Source organism: Astyanax mexicanus, chromosome 7 (genome assembly GCF_023375975.1).
Source record: "Astyanax mexicanus isolate ESR-SI-001 chromosome 7, AstMex3_surface, whole genome shotgun sequence".
NCBI classification, from domain to species: Eukaryota; Metazoa; Chordata; class Actinopteri; order Characiformes; family Acestrorhamphidae; genus Astyanax; species Astyanax mexicanus.
In genome coordinates, this window is record NC_064414.1 from 21,302,070 (window position 1) to 21,323,441 (window position 21,372).

General features: G+C 36.3%; 1 protein-coding gene across 2 annotated transcripts in view; it reads left to right on the top strand.

Annotated features, from left to right (window-relative positions):
* Positions 1-21,372, top strand: part of prkceb (protein kinase C, epsilon b) — a 170,082-nt gene that overhangs the window by 77,084 nt on the left and 71,626 nt on the right. The window contains exon 3 of one of the 2 annotated variants that reach the window (XM_049481235.1): positions 18,898-19,060. In XM_049481235.1, coding sequence (XP_049337192.1) covers positions 18,898-19,060 — 163 coding nt within the window. The remainder of the gene's footprint in view (positions 1-18,897; positions 19,061-21,372) is intronic. The other variant, XM_049481236.1, reaches the window with a different exon arrangement.

Below are 21,372 nucleotides of genomic sequence, written 5' to 3' on the forward strand. Positions count from 1 at the left end.
TCTTGGTGTGCAGATGCGTCACACAACAGTATAGACACAGACACTTAAACTGGGAATTAATCCTTATTCATAAACAGAAAAAAAGGAATCTGATTACACTCATTCTGCACATCACATGTACGTGAAGGGGTTTCTGACAGACACCTTTAAACTCATAATTAGCATTCTACAAAACAATGAATATAATATAATATAAGTATAGAGTGACTTAAAGGGTTATTCATTGGACATGCAGAAATGTGTACACTGTGTTTGTTTGTGTGTGTGTACACTTTTATGTACTTTTCTACTTAGTGGATGATTACTGATTACGTTTCTGTCATTCTACACACACACACACACATAAACACGCATACATTACAACTGTGTTTATGTAAACCAGCCTGTATCTGCCAGACCTGCAGTAAGTCACACTGAAACACATGCTCATTCACATGCTTGCCTATTGAGTTTATTTGTGTGTGTGTTGAATACAGTCTCTCTTTCTGTCTCTCTCTCTCTCTCTCTCTCTCTCTCTCCCTCTCTTTCTCTCTCTTTCTCTTTTCTGCGTGTTTCTTGATATCTTTATCTCTGTGTCTTTGAAATGGCTTTGAAGTTACCTGTGGTCTATTAATCATTAGTCTCTCTCTTCCTTTTTTCTCTCTCTTTTTCTCATTCCTGTATATTGCTGTATATGCACACACTCACATACACACACACATCCATATATACAAAGAAAAGCACGGCTGCTTTGAACACTGTTGAACAGTGTGCTGGTGTGCAGCAGGGGTCATGTGATCCGCTGGGCTGTTCTGGCCGGACAGCGGTGGTCAGCTGATCAGCTGGAGAGGTGAAGAGGGGCTTGGATGAGACAGAGCCAGACAGAGCTGCCGGAGCTGTTTGATTTGGCGCAGTGTCTTCTGCCGGCTCTCTAAAGGAGCTGTGCAAAACACAATTTATTCTCCAAGCTTTTATTTATTAAACATATAAAAAATAGCTTCAGAATGATAGTTCATAAATATCCATGTATTAAATATGCTTATTGCAAATGCAGCTTAATGCATGGGCAGTAAATAATATATATAATAATATAGTTTATCACAATAATTTGTGGGAAGATATATTGTCCACAAAAAAACTGTTATCGCATTATCGTTACTGTTACCGTTACCGACAGGCCTACCCACTTGTAAAATTGTATACCAATGACTGAATAAAAAATGGATACCATACTAGCATTTCCTTCCATTCCTTAGAAATTAGACCATAATTGTTTGTCCTATTTTCAAATTTGCAATCAGATTTGAAAAATTGTCATTCACATAGGGTCTTCTGAAATCTGTTATATTTTTGGCAAATTTATTTATTATTATTATTTTTTCTGTTTTTATGAAAAATAAAGCTTAAAGATTTAAACAAAAATTTGCAGCACCTTTATCAATGACAAAAAACATAACATGAGAGTAGAACTGGAAGGTTAATAAAATTAATTTGATTAAACAAATGATTGTTTTATTGTTTTAATACAAGTAAAAACTAAATAAAATGTTAAAATTAAATTTAAAAGAAACAATAGCTGTCACGCCTGGCCCTGTTTCCTGTCTGTCCTCGTGCCTGTGTTGTCCCACGTGACCCGTGCCCCTGTGTTCTGCCTGTGATTTTCCATTACCTCATGTCTCATTTGTAGCTCCACCCCTTCCCCAGGTGTTTCCACTCCCAGTGTGTTTCCTGTTATGTTAAAAAGCTTTCCTCTGTCACCTGTCCTGGTCGGTCTTTGCACTGTCCCCCGTTGTCTGTCTCTCTGCGTTTCTCTGTCTCTCTCTGTGTTTCATAGCCTTAGCCCGAGTCCCTTGTTCTTTGTTTATCTTCTTGTGTAATTCTTGTTTTGTTCAGTTCTGTTTTGTTTGTCTAGCTTTAGTTATTAGTTTACTTCTGTGTTCCCTAGTCACCTAGTGTTTAGTCTTTTAGTAGTTTATTCCCTAAATTTACACAGCTCTGCCTTGTTTAGTTTTGTATTTATTCAGTTCCTCGTTTGCTTTTGTCAGCCTCCCTATTTGTTTGTAGTTTATATTTATCTTCCTGTTTATTCTGTTATTTTCTAGTTCCCTGTGTTTTCCCTAGTTTATTCCCTTGCCCTGTTTTAGTTTATCCTGCCTAGTTTTATAGTCTCCCCGTTTGTTTATCTTTAGTATCTCTTGTTTGTTTGTTAGTTTTAGCTCGCCTCTGTTTCTTGTTTTTCTTTGTTTCTTGTTTACTTGTTTATTTGTTTAATTATCATTAGTCTCTCTCTCTTGTTTATTCCTAGTTTATTTTCCAGCGTTTGTTTAGTTTTATGTTCTCTAGCCTCCCTCGTTTGTTTAGTTATTTTGTTGTTACGTGTTTACTTGTCTCTTTGTTTAATAAATTCTCACCCTACCTGTGTTTACATCCGCCTCCTCGTCTCTCTGCCTGGGTCTAAATCCTGACAATAGCATGCGCTATCTAAATCGCAAATCGAGAATCACTTATATATTTTGAAGAATATCGAGATTTCTTTTACAGTATAAATTAAAATTATAAAAATATTACGTACATTTTATAACTATTTTTATTTATAAATTTATAATTTATAAATAAAAGTGCAATTTGTAACTTAAATTATCTGATTGCAACAAAAATCTCTTTTTTAAACAATAATTTGTTAAGTTTTGCACTAAAATCTTTAATTTAATGCGGCTGTATAACTATAGTTTATTAGTTTCTCCACAAGTGAGGTGAAAGTAGAACTAAGGAAGTTAGCTTCAGTCGGTACGCTTTTGTAATACTCTATATTCACTGTTCTTGTGGACATTTCTACACCAGCTAGGAAGCTATATGCGCACACACCTTAAAACAGAAGCATTATTTGTAAGTATTTGCGATAACTACATATACTTAAATAACAAATTTACAGTTTTAGGATGGAAGATTGTTTTTTAGTTATTTTCTAATTTTGTGTATTTCCATGCTTAATCCATGTTTGTATCTGAATTTTGCTTTTATTCTATTATTTTTAGGATTTATTTAAATTTCTTGATTCTGTGCATGTTCTCTGCATCGTGGAAATCATAAGGCCTATTCACATACCTTATATGTGTGTGTTAGTGTTTGTGAGTGTGTGTGTGTGTGTGTGTGTGTGTGTATGTGTGCAGTGTGTGTGCAGTGTCCAATGACCACACATCATGGCCCTAATAGCCCTATGCCAGATGGCTAGTTAGATAAGCGAGTTGGCCTGCTGTTGCATTTGTATATGATCCTCGTAATGTCTGTGGCCGCTCTCTCTCTCTGTGTCTCCTCCTGCCCTTCACACTGCTGGGGGTCAGCAGCTCCACTCCAGCAGACTGCTGCGCACTGACCGTCCTTTCAGAGTTCAGCGCTCCTTTCAAAACAAGCAGCCTATCCAGAGACTGGAGCTCACAGACCTGCTGCAGAACGAGGCCAGCTTTCACTGCTGTGTGTCCTCTACAGCCGTGCTCCCTTTTTAATGCTGCTGAAAGGCTTAAGAGTTCTCAGACTCAGTGCAGAGCATTCAGACAGAGAATTACACGTCTGTTAAGAGCTGCTCCTCATTTATTCCATCACTATCTCTTTCTGTTTGTCCTGGGCTTTCAGTGTGATTTGCCATCAGCCTTCACCTTAGTACTTAAAATAAGCTGTATTCTGTGTGTGTATGTGTGTATATTAGTGCTCTTAGTCAAAAAAAAAAATCTAATTAATTACAAAACTATTCTTTTTTTGGATATTTAGATGTGAATAAAATAATAAATGTAAGAAATGTAAATTGCAATTATATTTATATTAGTGGTGTCAATTAAAATACCAATATATACTATATACAGTATGTTTGAGGGCAGATAAATGGGGAGCTGGAATAAAGAATTCATGAGAAATTGGACGTTGGAAACCTTTTTTACTTTATTGTAAACATCTCAGCTTGGTTGTAAGGATTTCTGATTAATATTTAATTTGCTAAGTATAAAAGGCATTTTTACACCTGCAGTTGGTTTCTATGGTCTGGATCGGTTGATTAGTTCATTTATTTGAAGCGTTTTCTCCCTCTGTTTGATTTTTTTTTTTTTACACGGGCATAAACATTAATGCACAAAAAAGTGCATTAATAAACCAAATAAGCGCGTTTTCTCCTCTGAGAAGAAAGAGCAAGAAAGTAAATATAGAGAGAAGATTCTGTGTTCCAGTGCGTATATCTATCGATTGTGAAGCTGGTTTAATACAGAACACTGAAAATTAGCCCCAGAATAGGAAGACCAAGAGTTACCTCTGTTGCACAGGATAGGTTCATCAGAGTTACCAGCCTCAGAAATAATGTATTGCCTTTAGACTTGCAAATAGGCATGTATTTTGCTCATACTTGCAGTTAACAAATAGTGCACCAGTAATAAAAAAGTAAAACAAAATGTATGTAAAGGATGCTGATAAAATATTGTAAAATATTGATACATAGTTATTTAGTTTAATATTCTCTGTAGTAAGGTTATATTACTTGTCAGGTATATGAAAATGAATCTTAAATAAATCTGTTAATAAACACATCTATATTTAACTTTATGTAGATTTTTGAAATTGTGTTATTTTCTGGTGTTTATTAAAAGCAGGTAGTGGCAGTACACCCTCCCAGCATTACTCAGCACCATTTTAGCTCAGTTCACCTTCTAGTCCTTATTATTCACAAACTTTCTGTGTAAAGGGGCTTGTTAAGCTTTAATGACGAGACAAGAGCTAGAGACGAGAGCTAGTCACTAAAAACAGAGGGAAACTGCAAACAGAGGCCTTTAAAGCCTGTTTCAGTCTACTTTCATTGGGTCCTGTAATTTGGAAAAATGACGTGAGTGGTTAGCCGCCTGTCTTTGGGGAAAATGTGCTCTGGATCCGCACAAACAATGGTGTCATTATCAAGTCAAAACTGATATTTTTATTCAAAACACATTAAAAACAGAAGATTAACTCAGCTAAATTCATGTAGGGACATGTTGTGAAAAGGATTTTGCTGAGGAGAAAAGACTGATAGCCTAAAGTTTCATTGTAATCTGCTCCTCAGAAGTAGAAACTACCCCACAATGTGTGATTAGTTCCTCCAAGACTCTTCATCCATGATCAGACTGATCAGCTTCTATTAGCTTGTGTGTGTCACTTATATATGTCTTTATAAAGGTTGTTTACCTCTTTCCTAATGGTAATGATATCAGCACTGTGCCATCAGACCTCCAATTATTATGCCCCTTTAGGGGGCATCAACTTAGGTTGATAGTTATTCCTCACCAGAATGAACTTTTAAGAAGATTTATTTTCTATTGTTCACAATTAAATTCTCCAATCATTTTGGTGCTGCAGTTTGGGTAGTTATTAGGGGTGTCAAGATTCTCTAAATCCTCGATTCGATTTTATTTTTCCGATTTTAGGGTCACGATTCGATTCGATTCGCGATTTTCTTTTTTCTTTCTTTTTTTGTACAGCAGAGATGCCTATGCCAGTTTTAGATTAGTCTATAGTCAGTCATTGGTTTGATTCATCAAATTTACAATAACTTATTTCAAAAGGTGGGCTTGATTTAAGTGATGCAAAGTGATACAAGTGATTTGTAATACACCACATTAGGCACTAATGGTCAAATTTAAATAATTTAATTAAGATATAAATGTAATTTTGGTAGCAGCAGTGTGCACTATTAAAACAGCCATGTGCAACATAACAAAATAAATAATAAAAAATACAGGAACAGTCATGTACAAAATAATAGAACAATTAGAGCCTTAACAAACTGAACTCTATCCTACTATAACAGTTAAACATGAAAAATAAAACTTTTAAGACTTTTTTGGTCAAGTTTTTTCTTTAACGAAGATATATTATTAACTTTATCTGAGAGAAAGATGCTTCTTCAGGTACCAAAACTTTTAACATATTTGAGGATAGACCAAACAACTGTTATTTTTATGTTTTCAAGTTTTTCTTTAAGAAGATGAGAATGACCACATTCTCTGGAGAAAGGGCTGCTCTTTGAGCAGTCACAATATCGGCGGCGGCTGCAGTGCGCTGCGCCATTTGCTTAGAGGGAGGGATCGTGGATCCTCTTTTTGACTTCGAGGCTTGAGACCATGACATAATTTCGATCAATTTCGATGAAATATCGAAATCGTGACACCCCTAGTAGTTATTGCTTCAACTACTAGCAGTTGTTTTTCTTCATCTATTGTTTAATGGGTGATGATGACTTCAGTTGGTCTGAAAGTCTGAACCATCTAAAAATGTTTTTTTTTTTTTTTTGGTTGGACAAAGTTGTGTTCTAGCATTTGCAATTTGGCATCAGCCAATACTTGCGGATGTATACATTATATGCTATAAAAGATCAATTGAAGATGCCTGTACAACTACAGTTGGCTGACATTGACCATGCTTTTTTAAAATCCAATGATTTAAGCACAATTTTAATTATTTATATTAGGTTCAATAGATCTAATGTTTTATTTAAAAAAGAGGTTTTAAAGCTTTGATCAGCCTATATAAGGACCAGCTACTGTATTTTTTATGCATTAAGGCGCACCGGATTATAAGGCAAACTATCAGTTATCATAGCTTGTTTCAACATGGTGAACACGCAGGTTACAGTCCGATATACTCGCCTCTGAACATAGAAGGAGCTAGCACTTAGCGCTGTTAGCTTAGATTTTAAGTGAACCTTATGGTGCGAAAAATATGGTAGCGAAATAAATATGAAACCAAAAAAAAAAAAAAACATTTATTGTTTCATACAGTTGGTTGAAGGCTAAAATATAAAGCAAACAGATGTTACATTTGTTTCTGAATAATAATTATGCATATCTATATCAGTATTGGCAGAAATGTACATGTTTAGTATTAAATATCAGCATGGGCCCAGAATTCCCACATTGATGCATCCCGAATTTGCACTCTTACTTGTGCTGTTTGGTGTTTTGGCCCAGCATCTTTTATACTTGCTATTTTGGTTTGAAAAGTGAAAGCACCTTTAGTTATGCTCTTTTTATCAGATATCAGGAGTACACTGAGAAATGAGTACACTACATCTTATAGAAATATAAAATATGTATTTGTAAATGATTAAAATGCTGCAGATTTGAACGGATTTGACATATTTGTATAAGAGAGAAAAAGGGGAGTTCATGGCTGCTGTATCAGTGTTTCCAGTAGGTATGTGTTTGTTGTAATCGCTAGAGAATGGTTGCTGGTTAATGAAATGCAGTTTTAAGAGGCCGGCCTGTGGTTTGAGTGGTGTGGAGAGGGATGGTGGAGTGTATTCGAGGCCAGTGGTGGGATCCTTGTTCTTCACAGGCAGGAGACAGGACTGCTTGTCAAGGAGCCCTCTGCACACTTGACCTGTGATGCAGGTGTGAGCTGCGTCATTAGCTGCTAATGAGCTCGGGTGGGTAGGAATTGGTAGTGATGTTAAGCTACATTTTCTGAAATCAGTTAGCCATAAATACATATAGGTTCGGTATTTTGAGGCTAATATAGCTAACAGGTAATGATATGAAGGCTAATACTGTACATAGCCAGTGCAGATCAGATGGATCAGCCAGGTTTATGTTTATGTGCCTGTGTAAATGATAAAAAAAAAGTCATATAAAAAGTTATGTTGTGTCGACAGGTGAAGGACATTAGGGTGACTGACGATGTAATTAATATCTTCCACTGACAAGCAGAGAGCACCCCAGCTCCAGGGGCATGGATGTGGCGGTTGCCAGGCAGCAGCTGTCGGTTGCTAGGCAATGGTCACTTGGAGGGGCCATAGGGGTAAGAGAGAGGACATGGCTTGCATGTGGAAGAAGAATCACCCCGTATGTCTTTCTGCTTGTGAAGACAGAAGTCAGAGGACACGCACATGGCTGCTCAATATACAGAATGGTGTTGATATTTTTGAAGCACTGTCAGAAACCCATATCACTGACCACTGACGTCCTGATAAACCAGGGGTTTCTATCCTTTTTTCCTTTTTTACAGTCAAAAGCTTGAACTTTTCCACATTTTGTCACCTTAAAACCACAAACTAATAACCAGAAGTCCCTTAATCAGTTAATAGACTCTGCTCAACTGTGTGTGATTTAGTCTCAGTATAAATACAGCTGTTCTGTGAAGCCCTCAGTGGTTTGTTAGAGAGCACTAGTGAACAAACAGCTTTATGAAGACCAAGGAACTAACCAGACAGCTCAGAGATAAAGTTGTGGAGAAGTTTTTTAAACAGGGTTAGGTTATAAAAACCATATCCCAAGCTTTGAGCATCCCAAAGAGCACTGTAAAATCCATCATCCAAAAATAGAAAAAGTATTCTACACCCAAGTCATGGCCGTTCATCCAAACTGACAGATCAAGCAAGGAGAGCACTGGTCAAAGAATCAGCCAAGAGGCTCATGGTCACTCTGGATGAGCTGCAGAAATCCACAGCTCAGGTGGGAGAATCTGTATACAGGACAACTATCATAAGTCTTGCGCTCCACAAATATGGCCTTAATGGATTTCTTAGTGGAAGAAGAAATCCATTGTTAATTGCTGTTTGCAGTTGCTTCAAGCATGTGGAAGAAGGTTGTTGTGGTCAAATAAGACCAATGTTGAACTTTCTGGCCTAAATGCAAAGCACTATGTGGGGAGTAATAAAAGTAACATCACCCTGAACACACCATCCTCACTGTGGCACACGGTGGTGGCAGCATCATGCTTTGACAGAAAAGCTGGTGAGAGTTGATGGGAAGATGGATGGTGGGCAATCCTGGAAGAAAACCTTCCAGCAATACAATGACCCTAAACATACAGCCAAAGCTACAGTGGAATGTTATAAAACAAAACATATTTATGTATTAGAATGATACAGTCTATGGGAAACATGAAAATTGCTGTTCACAGATTCTCTCCATCCAACTTGTCTGAGCTTGAGCTGTTTTATATAAAGAAGAATGGACAAAAATCTTAGTCTCTAGATGCACAAAGCTGGTAGAGACAAACCCCAAAGCATTTACTGTTGTAATTGCAACACATGGTGGCTCTGTTAAGTATTAATACAGGGGGGCTTAAATACTGTTGCACGTCACCCTTTTCAGATTTTTATTTGGTAAAAATAAAAATAAAAACATGTAAGAAGTTCGTTCCACTTCACACTTACTACTTTGTGTTTGTCTATCACTTAAAATCTCAATTACATACATTTAAGTTTGTGGTTTTAAGGTGACAAAATGTGGAAAAGTTCAAGGGGTATGAATACTTTTGCAAGCCACTGTACGTAGCAAACAGTAAAACCGCCACAATCTCAGGACCCAAACCCAGCTGAGATCTGTGATTTGGGTCGAGCTGGAGCTTTAGCTCTAGTCTGCCTGGCCTAAACCAATCACACTACAGTATTATGTGTAAGTGACAAATAATTGTGTCTTCAAATAATGTAGTAAATTAAAAATCAACAAAAATAAAAAATACTTCTTTTTCATTGGACAGCGACGATATGTAATATATGTGAGGCAAATATGACATATAATCATCATTAACACTCTAACCTAATAAATCCATCTTTTAGTTACTGTAGCAATTGTTAAAATGTATTTCCACTTATTCCAGTTTAGCAGTTATATAATTTTACTTTCTGGTGTTCAAGTGTGATTGGGCTGGAGCCTGTAGAAAAAAGCAGTACCCAGTCACAGCATTTAACATTATGATATTATTGTATTTGAAACAAATTGAGTGTTTATTTTGTGTCATTTTAAGTAGGCGTTCCAAATGCTAATTTGTTAGCCCTAAGCTAATGCACTAGCATCAAGCTAACTTGCCAATTATGATACAACAATATAATATGACACAACATGATAAAACAGAAAATCACACTGTCTCATTTGAGTCCACTGGTGCCACTCACACTGCCTTTTGTGTGTGTGTGTGTGTGTGGTGTCAGTGAGGGTATGCTTGGGTGTGATGGATTGTGTGGAAGAAAGCAGACAGGGATGTTCTCACCCTCGCTGAGTGTGTTAATGAGTGAGACGTGGTAAATGGCCTGCCATCCGACTGAGATGATACTGTCTGAGGGTGAGAGGTTGGTGTGTGTGTGTGTGTGTGTGTGTGTGTTGTGTCTTCTTTCAGTCTCTCAGTGATACACTTGTTTTCAGTTCAGCACAAAGAAGCTCTGTGCTTGTAAGATCACATAAATTAAGATCTCCTCCTGCTCCTCTCCATGTTAACAATATGGGCCCACAGGACAGGGACAGGGTGTTTTACAGAGAAATATATGTGTATATTTGTCATAATATGCTTTTTAAAAATATAATAGAGTTTGAAATAAGGCATAGAAGTGATTCAAGCTAAAAATATAGTATATAGTTGGTGGTGATACTGGTTAGTGAAGGTTGGAAATGCTACAGTGTGGCTACAGATATGTTATTCAGTGATTGCAATCAGTTTTCAAGATGCAGCACATGTACTAGAATGCATTTTAATGGATTTATATATATATATATTTTTATATGATAGTATTTTTGCTTCTATTTAAGTACACAGACATGCTACAAGTCATTCAATAGCAGTAGGTAAATGGATCATTAACTGTTACCTCAGGGGAAAGCTCGAGAGTGCCCATACCTGTATACGTTTTGAGGTATTATCTTTTAAATGAGATTAAACACTGATCATTGTTCTCATGGAAAAATAGCATGAATTATTGGAGTTTGAGTTAGGACTGATAAAGATTCTTTTCTGAGTTTCTTTAGGCATTTAATTGATTTCTAAATCCACAGTCACACTGCAAGTGAACCAACCTATGGTTCAGGTGATCCGGACTGAAACCTGTGCTGGTTTAGTTTCGAACTACCTAATAAGTCTCTCCAAAAAATGCAGTCATGTAGTCAAAACACATGTAAACTTGAGGATTTTATATTAGATGATTTGTACTCTTGTACTAAGATATTGTTGAAACTGCACATTGGCACTTGTTCTCTGTTTTATAGAAGAAAAGAGAAAAAATATATATATTTATTGCTATTTATAACGAATATATATATTATATAATTTAGAAATTGCATATTTAATTGTTACTTTTGATATTTATGTTAACATCTATATGTTTATTGATAATATAGAACAAGTTTACGCACCCACACCTGACTTCCCTCAATACACTGATCACGTTATGCTACAGTGTTCCCGCTCTCCAAACTACTAATTGCTTCCACCTGTCCTTCCCTGTATAAATACCTCTTAGTTTTCTATGCTCAGTACTGAAAAAGAAATCTAGTTTTTCTAGCACTTATACGATGTGTTGTAATGTATTTGCCTTTTTGTTACCAACCATTTTTTGTATCACGTTTTCCGTCTTTTGCCTTGCTCATTCTATTTATTACCTGTTGCCAACTGTTTTCGTAGATTTGACTCCACTTTTTTTCTTTCTCCCTTGTATTGCTGCATTTAATGTTTAAGATCCTGTTTTACCTTACTACTCTCTAGTATGTAAAAATGTTATTAATCATTGTTGCCATTTTAATCATTGTTATTAATCATTGTTGCCATTTTTGACAGCTGAATTGTGATAAACTGTCATTAATCGTGTGGTCAGTCAAAATAAAAAGTCTGTTTAATAATATCATTAACAGTAGTGAGCTACTTTACTAATAGAAATTCTGTTTTTTTTGGTGGTTTAGGCACATTGCCAGTAGAGTTTGAGAGGATGTGGGCGAATCATCTATAATAATCAACAGAGACGTGCTGTTTTTGGTGGCATCAGTGTATTTGCAGTATTATAGGAGTATAATAATTAGTTTGTAATAATTAGTTTGTAATAATTAGATTTCTAAAACAGCTCCAGACTTACTATGTCCCTGACCAGGAAGAAATGATTAAAAATATTAATAGTTATTTACTGTTAAATATTGCTCTAGTTGATGATGTAAAGCAGTAAGTGGTGAAAGGTTTGTAAATTATGATAAACTGGCCTGGATTTAGTTTGATTTATTCTTACATTTGTCTTGAAGGAAAATGAAGGATCTAAAGTCACTGTTTAAACCACACTGGATCATATGAGAAGTCCAATAAGATTTTTATATTTATCTGTTTTTTTCAGTCTGTCATTCTCATTTGATTTCAAGGAAAATTCCACATATTTCTCATGACATTATATTAATTGCTCTTTATAGACATTTGGATTAAGTGTACTGTAGCTGCTGGTACTGGGTTCTATTCAGAGTGAACAGTTCTGGTGTTGGCTGTGTTCTCAGTGTTCAGATATTATTATTATTATTATTATATAATTATTTATTAGAATTAAATGTTAAATTTCTCTTTAATGGTAATGCTGGTAGATGCAGACCAAAATTTGGTATTTTTTAAACATTAGCTTCAACTCAGGCTTCACAATTGGGAAAACTGACCAATTTTAATACATATATTTATTCATTTGATATGTAAGCTCTGGCACTAAACCGCGCCCGTCTCGCCCACACTCAGCTTTACCTGTGATTTTCAGTCACAGGACTACACTACCCAGAACACACCATTCAGTGAATCTTACAATCATGTGACACCTTCAGGAAGTAATTCACCTGAGTACTAGAACCTGGGGAACCTGTATAAAAGACTGACCAGAACTCAGCTACAGTGCTGAGTATTGTTTCGGTTCGTCCAGCGTTACGACTCAGATTTTTGGTATGATTTCTCCTGTTGGCTCCTGTTTGTTGGTATTGACCGTGTTTATTTTGACTACTCTCTGTATTACTCCTTTTGTTATTAAAGCTGTGATTTTACGTCTGCACTTCTCTGAGTCCTGCCTGAATATGACACTATTGTAAATTATTGTCTTTATAAAAATAAAGAAATGTATTTGTTAATAAAGCACTTTGTAGTTTTTAAACTTAAAACTAAATCTCGTGATCACTTGCAGAATTTTAAATGCCCATCTGTTATTTATGAGTATTATAAACTAGTGTTTTTTAATCGGTTAATAAAATTAGTCAGATTAATCACAACAGAATCGATTGCAATTAATTGCATCTATTCTTCTTCTTCTTAAGACTAAGCTTTTAATAATGCGTATTAAATTGTAAAGAAAATAATTTGTACACGATTGGTAGAATGAAACCATGTTCCTATTAGTGGTGTTTATTTGATTAAAAAATAAATGATATTAATCATAACGATATTCAGTAATTAATCATGATTAAAATCATGTGTATCTTTGGGAGGGGTACAAAAATAATTGAAAGCTCTTAAAAATAATTAGCGGAGCAAATAAACACTAGCTCCATATTCCACCTTTAAAATGTGCCATGCAGCTGTGTGTGAGCTGTGTGTGTGTGTTTGTGTAAGCATGAAAGAAAGATATTTCATATCTGAACTTAGCATGTGTACTTACTGAAAAACATAAAAAAATGCTAATACATCTCCAGGATCTATAAAAATGAGCCTGCAGCCGAACTTGGGGATGTTATTGATCTTTATAATTATTTAATACATTACATTTTTTAGATTAATCACAAGCGTTAAGGTCTCTGTATAACTTTTTGCAATTATAAAGAGATCAGACTTTTCATAACACATTCATTAGATCAGAATGGACAAAGAGATCTGGCTAGGACAAGATAATAATGTTAGTGATTAGAAAATAGTTGAATTAGAAAATAGGCTAATCCTTACATATCACTCATTTTCCAGGCCTGCGGTATAAAATGTATGATTGGGTTTAGTTTGTCTTCAGACAGCGTTTACTTTTATTAAAAAGTCCAATACAATTTTAATATAAATTGCACTTCTGAAAAACGATCTGATTCTAATTTCATTACAAAAAGTGCATGAGGAGCATTTCATTATAAAAAGTCCAGCTCAGCTGAACTGGGGTTTACAGATTCATTAACAGAACTGATGAGGGGTAATCCTGGTCATACCTCATCCAGGTTGTTGTTGCAGCGCTGCAGAAGACTTATTTTCATATAATGAGAGAAAATAGACAGCTGGCTAAGTTATAACATAAGTAATTGTTCTTTTTTTTTTAAAGCAGCATTATTTAAGAAAACAATCTGAAAGATAAATTTGTGCTTTGAGTCAACTTTCAAGAAGGACATGCTTTACACATGCATTTCTGGGCAGGTTTTAAGATGTAGAACATGTTACATAACGTGAATTTAAAACAAATGTAGGATTTTTATTTTCATACCAAGACCCTTGTGTCATCCTCTGCTGCTGCATGGCTCTGGCACACCTGCAGGACCTTTCACAAACTATATACAATGACTTTATTAATAACTGTATATGATATATGATAACAGTCCTGCCTGCTAAGTAGACATGGGTCGCTTTCTCTCTCGTGCTCTCTCTCTCTCTCTTTCTCTCTCTCTCTCTCTCTCTCTCTCTCTCTCTCTCTCGATGGGGCGACAGAGGCAGACGGATACAGTCACATGAGGGAATACTCAGGAGTGATCACTGTTCTACATTTTCCACAGAGAGTGAGGCAGTAAGAGAGATTCTGCCTGTGTGTGTATGTGTGTGTGTGTGTGTGTGAGTGTGTGTGATGTGTGTGATGTGTCTGCATTAAATGTGCATGTGATGTCTCTGCTGTGACCTTGTTTAGTTGTGGGGTGAGTGTGTGACATCTGTCCCGTGTGTTGCTTTTGTCACAGCTGTGCTCCATCAATTTATTGATCACTACCTCTGCATTTCCTCTCTGAACACAAACACACATACACACACACACACACACACACATTCAAAACTCATACTATACAAGTTACCTGCAGAAAGAGTGCCATCTATCCACCCAGAGAGAGCAAGACCAATTGTGCTCTGGCAGCTGATGGCAAGCTGCATGACTGGGATTCGAATCAGCTAGAAGTTCACTTTTTTTAAAAGGAAAAATGGTTTCACTATGTATCAACACTTAATAAGTATGTATGTTATATGCAAATATGTTGCATCTGGAACAGTACTTGTAGCCAAGGCAGAGGGGGGATTTAGGGGTGATGAGAAAACAACATCATTTTACTGAATCTTGACATGACATGTAACATAGAATAAACCAATCAAATAATCATGTTATTTTATACTTTATTCTGTTTACTATTATAAAAGATAAAAAGTTGGGTTTACACTTTGCAGCACATGTCCGTGTTTGTGTAACGATTGGGGGTGTTCGCCTGCCGAGGGCACATAGTGCGTACGGTACTGCTTAGCATGGCTAAGATAGGATTGGGCAGCTGACTGTTGACTGTTGACAGGGTTTTAATCAGTGAGTGACGCACCTGTGTTTCCCACCGCCAAAATAGAAACACACCAGAGATTTACCTAAACGCAACTCCCTTCCAAACCACCACGCCCATCTGCGTAGATTTGTTTCTTAACTCCAGCACAATTTTAATGCCAGGGGCGCAAGGTGTGACAGTAGTATGTCAAGGGGGTGTAAGATAGCAACGAGCATCATGCCGTTCTTTACACAGGGTGTACAATAGGGCCCACGGATACATGACACATTCCTCACAATCTGAAAAAACTGAGGCATCACTGCATTGTATTACTTTTTGCATTTTGTGTATTGGTAGACCTTTAGGTTTTTCAATCGTCCAACATTGCTCTGAAGTAGTAAAACTAAGGCAACAGAATGTGCATCTTAAATGGCACAAAATGAGTTTGTTTGACTCTCTTTGTCTATTGTTTCCTTCCATGATGTTTTTTTTTTTTTTAAAGCTACAGTCAAAGCTTTCACTGGTCTAGACCGCAGAAAAGCTTCCAGCAATGTCAAAGAAATCAAGCTCTCATCTCGTCAAAATGGCCTTATTTCACCTTCCATCCTTCGAGCTAAATGACATTAATTCTGCTTTATAGGCAGGTTGTGTCTATCTGTCTATATATAGCTGACAGCAGCATGTACATTGGTTGTCCTTTTGGTTATTTTAGTTATTTTATATCATGTAGTTTGTGAACCTTTACTTGAGGCATTAAGATTGTGTGCTGCCGCTGCTGTGTGTGTGTGTGTGTGTTTACTTATGCAGACTCTTGGCCTGACAGTCTACAACTGCAACAGGCTTTTAGTTTGAGTGCTTGTGTAGCACCACCTGCTGGTGACAGTAGGAGTTGCACTCTGTAATAGTGCATCTCTTGTGGCTTAGGTAGTGGGTCTAGCTGTGTATTGCAAGAACCTGACAATACAGTACACATCAAAATGCAACATAATTATGATATATTGTATTACAGGACTGAACAATTGATTATTTATGTATGTCATTGTAATGTACATACTGTCACTGTCCAATAAAATAAAACATGTATCTTCAAAACAGCTTCAAAAACTTTACAATAGAGAGATATAAAACCTTAATTAAAGTCACATCGCAGGATGTGCAGTAAGACTTTATCACATAAGACTAGAGCCCACACATCAAGCAACAACATGCCTGATACCAATGGAAAATTCCAAGAACGTGTTTTTTTTTTTCATGACATTCTTATACACAAGATATATCTGGTATGTTGATATACATGGTGAGACCAAAACTCCAGCACTGCTGCTGTGCAGGTCCACCATGGTGGTCTCTTCTGTGGGATCCTGAGCATTAAAGAACAGGGTGAAAAGAGGATAGAAAAGTATGCAGAGAAACAGATGGACTACAGTCTGTAATTATACCACTTTAAAGTAATAAAGGGTGTTGAAACAAGGAGATGGTTATAATGTTATGCTTGATTGGCGTATCTAGCCATAGTAATTTATTTGACTTTAATCTTTAATCCACAGGTTCATTATTAATATGATGACATGTTGGATCATTGATGGTATCTGATCCAACATGGAATCTGATGGAATCTGGTATATCTGGTATAAAATAGGTTCACAGACAGGAAATTTAGCAAACAGTGCATCTCAAAAAATTAGAATATAATTGAAAAGTTAATTTATTTTAGTAATTTAGTTAAAATGTAAAACTCATATATTATATAGATGTATTACACACAGAGTGATCTATTTGACAATTTATTTAATTGTTGATGATTATGGCTTACAGTCAATAAAAACCCAAAAATCAGTGTCTCAGAAAATTTGAGTATTATATAAGACCAACTGGTACTTTTGGCAGTGTGGGCAGTGTGCCAAGTCCTTCTGGAAAATGAAATCTGCATATTTATAAAAAGTTGTCAGCAGGTTTTTTTTTACTGAATTACTGAAATAAAGTACAATTTCTATGATATTCTAACACCTGTAGAAAATCTAAATATTGCAATGTCCTTTTTTTTTTTTTTTAGTATTGCAAACCGATAATGTTATTATCGTGACAGGCCTATATTTTATCACAAAGGGGTGGACAGCTTAAGCTTTAACTCAATATGAGACAATATGAGAAATAGTAAGTGAAATTAATGTAATTAATTGTTGAACATTTATTAATTAATTGTCTTTAGTCCTGAAAAGTAAACAGTGTGATGATTGTCATGTCACTGATGTCAACGGTTACTTTCTTAAAGTTTTTTAAAATGTTTAAATAGCATGATATTTTAATGAAAATATCTCAGTGAATAATTGAAATGTCTAATTTATTTAAAACAATTATTTTCAAAACTTTAAGAAAATATTATATTAAAAAAGCACTCCCCACGTTAAAGAAAAATGTATAAAATGTACCTAAAGTTCTTTATATTGAAGGTTACCATTATGTATTATATGCAGTGTATGTGTAACAATGTATTCATTTAGAGTAAATCCTGCATAATGTATTGTTAATAGGCCTGTCAGGATAAATACATTATTGACTTTATTGGAACATGAGACCGTCAGGTGGGTTTTGGTGCCCAGGTGTGTCCTGACACATTGATTTTTCAAACAATAAAGAGTGCTGAATGTCTTCACTCAGTTTCAGATTTGGGTTTTATCTGATAGAGGAGTAACCAACAAGACCAGAGAGCTGTTTGAAAAATGAAAAATGAAAAACATGCAGCTGTAAAGCTGACAAATATTAAACAAATATTGGCCATAGCCTGTACAACCGTTTGGAATTTCATGAAGAAGAAAGTCGTCGCTGGTGTATTAAGTAAGAGTTGTTGAACAGCTAGATCAAGGAAAACCACAACAGTTGATGACAGAAACATTGTGCATGCTCTAAAGATAAATAATAAAATGGAAAGCGGCATCAGCAACATCCTGGAGTGAAGGTCTGTCAATCTACTGTTCACAGAAGACTTCATGACAAAAGTACAGAGGTTTCAACAGAAGATGAAAACCATTATTAGCAAGATGAGTAGGAAGATCAGGCTGGAATTTGCTAAGAGGTACAAAAACAAGACTGTGGACTGATTATGGACTGATAAGACAAAGATTAACCTTTACCAATTTGATAGAAAGGCTAAATTTGGATAAAGAAATGTTATTATTTTGTAAGTGGCATTTAAAATAGACTTAAAATGACAATAAATAGATTGTACACAAAAAAGAAAATTGTTATAGTGACAGGCCTAACTGTACTTAACACAGTTTTTGCATGAAGGTTCAATAACAATACTGTTGGGACCCATTGTTAGGCCCGTTATATTGAAACCAACACAGGAAATATCCTCAGGACCTGTTCCAGAGTATAGAGTGAAGCTGCCTTATGTTTGCTAACTATGATGTTTTGACAGACGATCTAAACCCAAGTGTCCTCAGCTCTCAGAGTAAACCGCAGCCTGCTGTTTTATTCTTACTCATAAGCCTATAGTCAGCTGAGAAAACACGTCGTCTGCCAGGACCTCACTGGGTGTGTGTACTCAGAGATTACTGTCAACTTTTACTGTTCTCCTAAATCAAGCCTGACTATGGTCCGTATCCATAGACTGCTGTAGAAGTTATTATCAGGAGTTTGTGAGTGTGTACAGTGTGGAGTCTGCAGTTTCTCATGCTGGATGTATGCGTGTGTGTGTGTGTGTTTATGTCAGCAGGTGGCTGTGAGAATGAGGAGCGCGTGTTCCGGGAGCGCATGCGGCCCAGGAAGAGGCAGGGCGCGGTGCGGAGGAGAGTGCATCAGGTCAACGGACACAAGTTCATGGCCACCTACCTGAGACAGCCCACCTACTGCTCACACTGCCGCGAGTTCATCTGGTGAGTTAAACACTGCTGTGCCAGAAGTCATGGGATAGCCCTGGCAGGTGATCTAGGCAGAATGACCACACCTGTGTAAGTGGTGAGGTGTTACACTTAAATATAATGTATTTTCCGCACAAACAAATCAACAAACTCAACAGATCTAAAACAAATTTAATATACAATATTTTCCTCCAAATTTTAGAGTTCAACATATTGGGAAAAAGTCACACTTAAATATAATGTAAGGCGTTCTAAAAATCTTAAAATCCCAAGAATGTATGAATTTTAACAGTCAAGTTGTAAGTAGCAGTAAAGTCACTCTTCTGAAGTCCAGCATTATACAAGAGTTTCAGTTTAGTTCTCCAGTAGCATTAGCATTAGACGCTCTTTCACCGTTCACAGGTGAGTATTATCGGCCTGTAGCCTGCCGCTAACCCCTACTAGCACTGCTGGAGGAGTATTAGCATTACAACTAACCAAGACAAACCGCTAGCTAATATCACCCTGGCTTACTAGAACACTCAGTGTACCTCAGTGTAGCGTTGTTGGCCGGCATTAGCCACTAACCGCGGCTAGCCCTAGCGGTTAGCTGATAATGGTAATGCTGCTGCACCCAGCCCTAATGTAAATAAACAGTAAAAAGTGCTTTAATCACCCAAATAAACAGTTTCTAGGAGAGAAATCTGTGCAGATTAACATCCAGTGCTCATTTGACTTTAAAAGAAAAAGTTTTTTTAAGAATTACAGATTTGTTTACTTAACTTAATTTAGCTTTACAGGTCTCGCCACTCAGCGACTAAACCTGCTGAATTAGAAGGAAAACATGGCAACAAGACCTTATGTGTAAAAATAGACCAGAAAATAGACGTTTATAGATAGTGCAGCTTAAAATACTGATGTAAATTCTGTACCATAATAATTAAATTATTTAATTATAATTATCTAAATAGTGAAACATACAGTACCAGTAAATGTTTGAACACACTTTTTCATGTATATATTTTTAGAATGACTTAGTATTAATCTACAATGCAGTTTTTTTTATGAAAAAACACATGATAACTACCAAACCTGTTGCATCTAAACCTGTCTGGCAATGAGAAGCATGTTGAAATGCCCCTTACAGCCTCTTTAACATTATAAAAGCATCTGATTTTTATATTAAATAAACATCATTCATTATTCTGTTATGTTATACTCTTTACTTTTTACAGTAGCAGTCACATAATCAGTGTTCCCATTGGCCTTCAACTTGTGTTCATTGTGATAATGTTTTCATACCTGAGGTCTTAAAGTTTTATTCTAAATATCCCCACCTGCTAATATCCCCAAGTGCAGATGAGTTCACATTAAGCTGAACTTGCGTAGAGATTTTTTTAGACTCTGAATCTGTGTGTACAGGACAGTGGCCGTGTGTTTGCTGTGTGTCTGTATGTACACTAGCATCTGTGTACACAGCGGCTGAGGCCTCCGTCAGCATTGTCTCCCCAAGCCAGAATCTTCACGGCTGGATTACCTTTAGTGGGCTGTGTTCCCATAGTGACAGCGGGCAAAGCCCTCAGGCCAGGGGGTGGAGCGAGCGTGTACAGTCTGAGAATATTGAGGGCATCAGGCATGTTCACTGTACAGGAGCTTCGTCTTATTCTTCTCACAGTGTATCTGAGCTCTGCTTTATACTCAGTATATGAACACTACTACCATGTGCACCGCCTTTTACATGTGGTGGGCCAACAGTTCTTCACTGTGGCGAGTGGTGTGTGCAAATGAATAAAATGTGTGACACCATCTTAATTGCCTTCTGTATGTGCGGCAGTTTTCGTATGAATTCTGTTCATAAAACACACTTTATGTTATTGTGCATTCATTTATTAAATTTAAAGCATGTAAATGCATGCAATGTACAAACTTTTTTTAACCATAAAACAACAGCATTCCAGTCACAGAACATTTAACCAGTTATTTATATATTTTTATAGGTCACACATGGTATCCAGAACCTGACAATAAATTGCAGTAAATTGCAATGAATGCCATTTATTAGGGCAATTCAAACTAGAATTAAACATGTCTGCAATAATGTCTGGTTAAAGTTTACAGTACATTTTGAGATAACTTTTAGTGTCATTTTAAAAGGCATTATATTTTTCTGGAACTTTATTTGAACTGACATGCCATATCTTGTCCCATGACTTTTGCCATGTCCCTTAGATGCAAAAGAGCACTTAACTGACCTGTGGGATATGTGTGTGGGGCCTCCTGCATTGAATGTGGACCTCATATTTAGAATAAATCAGTAGAAGTATACTTTAATGTTTAGTTTAAAGTCA